General features: G+C 45.4%; 1 protein-coding gene and 1 pseudogene across 2 annotated transcripts in view; both read right to left on the reverse strand.

Annotated features, from left to right (window-relative positions):
* WARS (tryptophanyl-tRNA synthetase) overlaps positions 1 to 4636 on the reverse strand; it is a 43558-nt gene that overhangs the window by 15639 nt on the left and 23283 nt on the right. For both annotated transcript variants that reach the window (XM_012650095.1, XM_012650094.1), the window contains exon 6: positions 1843 to 2025. In XM_012650095.1, coding sequence (XP_012505549.1) covers positions 1843 to 2025 — 183 coding nt within the window. The remainder of the gene's footprint in view (positions 1 to 1842; positions 2026 to 4636) is intronic.
* LOC105814952 lies at positions 3275 to 4318 on the reverse strand (annotated as a pseudogene).

Below are 4636 nucleotides of genomic sequence, written 5' to 3' on the forward strand. Positions count from 1 at the left end.
CTCGCCACCAACGTGTAAGTTCAGTGAGGCAGGAACTTGGCTTTGCTCCGGCTGTCTGCAGGCCCAGGAGGGTTCCCACCACAGAGAGTACAAATACAGGAACCATGTGTTTTATCCACTTAGTCGGGGGGTGGGGGTGGGGCATCACACTGTACCACATGTGGCAGGTGAGGCCAGGTGCTGGGGGATTGGAGAGGAGGATCTAAATTTGACTTTGGGGAAGGAAAGCTCCCAGGAAAAGGTGACACTTGATCATGCATTTGGAAGAAAGTATAGGAATCAGCCAACCTGGGGGTGGTGGGGTCAGGGGAGGGGACGGGAATTCTGGGCAGAGCAGAGTGTGTACAAAGGTGAGGGATGTGGAACTGCAAACTGTTCCACCTAGTTGGAGGTGGCAGTGACGCCAGAGAGGAACACAGGGGCCAATCACAAAAGGGCTAAGTGAAGAGTGAGGTCTTCCATCGTCATGTGATGGCGGAGGATAGGAAACGGATGCGAGTGGGAGGCGAGATCAGAGCCGTGTTTTAGGTGATAGCTGGCTGATGGGGGATGAAGGATGTGACGGGCAGCGCTGGGGCAGGGAGAGGCTGCCTCAAAGGACACCAGCTGCCATGCAGCGTCCGCAGTGCTGCCTGGCCGTAAAAGGAGGAGCGGAACCCGTGGCATGTCTGTGTTGAGGTTCAAGCAGTAGAATCAGGTTGTTTTAAGAAACGGGGTGAGAGCAAGGAAATAAACTGCCATGAAAATTATAACAACGATGACATCCGTGTTCTCACGGATACGACACAGACACTAAACAGAGGTGCCAGGGCTTGGACCCACATCTGTTTCCCTTCCTTCAAGGATGTCACAGTGCCTCTACACTCACATGGTAGAAACAAGAGTGATTTTGAAAGAAATCTAATAGGTAAAATCAGAAAATTAATGATTTTACTAGCTGGTAGAAAGGTTAGATTTCAGACTAGGGCATCTGCTGCTCTCAGTGATCTAAAGCTTTCAGTCCACACAAAGGGAACACTCTGGGGAAGTGGTGATAGGCACGCTCTGTGCTTACACCCACCTGGGTGTCCCATCGCACCCCACTTTGCTGGGAACTGGGAGAGAACACGGTGGGGCCTGTGCTCAGAGGCCGCCTGGGCCACACTTAGCACAGCAAGATGGAGTCTCCACCTGCCGAATCAACTCTTCCTGGGGAATCACCTTACCGGGAGGATCACGTCCTAGGTGCTCAAGAAATACTTGATCAGCTAAATAGATTTCTTCTTGTGATGGTTGACCAAAGTCTCATTTTGCTAACACATTTCCTGGTAATCATTTGGGATGAAACTTACAGGATTTTCAGAATAAAATATTTTGGCCTATCAAATGGCTGATTTAAAATATCAGACTGGGAAAGAATTGTGTAACCAGCAAGTCTTTTCTCTGTGAAGAAAGAGGCACACTGGAAAGGCAAAAATGTCGTAACTCTGCAAGACTGACCATCCTTGGAGAGAAACTACAACGAAGAAGTGCTTTTCTGTCACAGCGGAGGATAAAAATCTGAGGTGCCATCATACTATGGCTGAGGGCATATCTGACATTTCTCTAAATATAATTGTGAAGGCAATAGTTGAGTCTTTAAGATAATGACATTACTTTTCCCTTTCTATGTATACACACAGCTTTCTACTTTCAAAATCATTGGCAAATGAAAGCAATAAGCCACATCAGAACATTTCGTAAGGGAAGAAAAGCATTTACCAGGCCTTAGATCAGTTCAAATGTTTCAGGTTTAGCTGCGGTCATGATGACTGGACATCTGCATCTACTTATTTAGAAGGCAGCCAGGTGTCTTCTCCTTACCCCATGTAGTCGAGGTCAGAGAAGATGAAAGTCTTGTTGATGTCAAAGCCGCAGGCAATGATGTCCTTGGCGTTCTCCACGGCATAACCGTAGGCCTGGTCCAGGGTCAGATCCTTCCACAGGTACTTCTCATCATCCGTCATCTGGATGACCAAGGGCACATTAAACACATCCTGTAGCCACCTAAAGAAACAGGGCGAGAAAGCTGACGTCTCCTTTCCCCTTTGGAATGCCACTGTGCATCGGAAAACACAGTTCCTACTTACAACGTATGTTAAAACTTCCTCGCCTACAGAATCTTACTGCACAGGGCACCTGGCTGTCGACAGTGATAAGGGCTGCCACCGTTCATTGACTAACAGGGCCCTGTATGCCAGGCTCTGTGCTAGCTGCTTTACATACTTTATTTTTGTTTTTCGTTTTTGGAGTGACTCAAGAGATGATTCACTTCTATAACATATTTACAATTTAAAAAGGATTTTGCTTACATGGTCTCATTTTACCTTCAGAACAATATGTAAAGTAGAATATTTGTCACATTTCGCCAGTAAGGGAACTGCTGCTCAGAAACGATGCTATCGTCTTTGGCAAAGCCTTTGTTGGTTTTGGGACACTACCTTCTTTAGTCCCCCTGTCATTATTCTTTCTCAGGAAACGTTTTTCTTCTGTATTTCCCCTTAAATATAGATTAAATATAAATGTTATTTGGCCTCTCTTCTCCTCCTATATTCTCTCATTAAATGACCTCATCTATTCTCATGGTTTAAATCATCAAATATAAACTAACATCTGCCAAATCTACTATACAGAGCTCAGATCTTTCCTTTGAGTGCCTGAGCTACATGTACACAATTACCTCACAATTACCTGCCTAAATTCTAACTTTCATCAAGCATGTCTAAAACATAATTAATTTTTATCCTACGCTTGCTGTTTCTCCTGTATTCCCTATTTTGTCAAACCATACCACCAGCCACTCCAATGATGACACACAGTGCCCCCGTAGCTTTCTTTGGGGAATTTCGACAGTTAATTGCAAACATGAACTAACTACTGCAGGGCGATTTCTTTTGTGATATGTGACCTAATCCTTGAAGGCAAGGGTAGAGTCCACAAAGAACTGCCCATTTCAGGCCCATCCGTTTTCGTAATACTATTTATGACGGAACTATTTCAGGAGTCAAGATGTCTGATGTCATTGACGAAAAGCAGCGACTAATTATAAAAAGGAGTTGTTTTCAAATGTGGAAATCACAATTATCCAGTAATCTAAGTAGTAAACTAATCAAAGGTACTACTGGCATCAAGGCTGCTACTAACCGAGAACAAGAGCACTGCAGGGATGAGTTATTGCTCTGAGAATCAAATCTGATGCATAATCCATCCACATAGGATGTTCCCCCAAAAAACACAATACATGAATTCTCAAATGCTACCAGTTGGTCACTTTAAGCAATTCTTCACTTGGCTGAGGATTTTCTTCTTTTTCAGTTGTTTTGGATGTTGGCTCTCAGATGGAGAGGCGACACCTTCAGACCTTTTGTGACCTGTGTGACCCTACTCCACTTCACACAAGCAGACTTCAGTAGGTCCCTTTGTGCTCTGCGTAGGAGCTGTGCTAGGATCCTACCTCTCTGCAGCTGGAACATCCAATCTGTTTCTGTGGGAGCTTTAACTGCAGTAACAATCGTTCACGGAAGGCTTGAATGCTAGGAATATCTCGATATGTCACATATGCTGGCCTTTCATTTTCTCAGACAACTGCTGAGCACAATCCTTAACTCATCCAATGTATCTTCCATTACTGGTAAGTCAGAATATTCCTCCTGTAGCTTTTTGTTGGGCTATTGCTCCAAAGTTGCTACGATCAGATCCTACCCACCAAATATGGTTCTTAGATTTTTTTTCAACTAGGTTGATTCTATCTAAGACATTGGTGATGTCACGTACTCTTGACTTTTGTACTCAGTTTTCTTGCAATCTTGTTTAAATAAAAAATACCCCCATGAACAGATCTGACAAGATCCCTAAATTTTCTAGTTAAATAAACCAGTGATACATCAAAACAAGGTATCTTCACTTTTAGAGCTTCCTCAGCCAGAAAAGCACCTTACTCGGAACCTGCATGAAGTCCCACTCAGTTGAAAGACCACTGGTGGTTACTCTGGGAACAAAAGCACATATTTCATGACATGTGTCTTCTCTGTGGAGCCCACTCCTCCAGTCTCATGGACACGTATTACACATTATCTTCTAAATTATTCCTTATTTTTGATGGCAGCAGGCTCTTCAGGTTGATGGGGCCTTGGTACAGGGGGCAAATCATCCTCTTCCGCTGGGTCCACGAGAAGGCTGGGCAATTTCCTCGGGCTGCTGCTGACTCACGCTGCCCCACCAGGTGACCCTCACCCCTCACACCCCATGAGCCCTCCTTCCTGCTCCTGCCTGGCTCACCTGCTGCCCCCAGCACGCCCATTTCCAGGGCCCCTCAAGCAGTGGTCCTCTCCTGCTCCAGTGAGAGCTCCCGGCAGACTGTGGGGAGGAGGTGACCAGAGGTCTCAGGACACCAGGCCCGCCATCCTCCTGCTACACACTTTTGAAGCTTTACAACAATTTTATGAGGTAGGTATTATCACTTTCTTTTTCCTTTTCCTTTTTTTTTTTTGACACAGAGTCTCACTCTGTTACCCGGGTTAGAGTGCCGTGGTGTCAGCCTAGCTCACAGCAACCTCAAACTCCTGGGCTCAAGTGATTCTCCCACCTCAGCTTCCCGAGTAGCTGGTACTATAGGCGT

Source organism: Propithecus coquereli, unplaced genomic scaffold (genome assembly GCF_000956105.1).
Source record: "Propithecus coquereli isolate 6110/MARCELLA unplaced genomic scaffold, Pcoq_1.0 Scaffold310, whole genome shotgun sequence".
In the NCBI taxonomy this organism is placed as follows: Eukaryota; Metazoa; Chordata; class Mammalia; order Primates; family Indriidae; genus Propithecus; species Propithecus coquereli.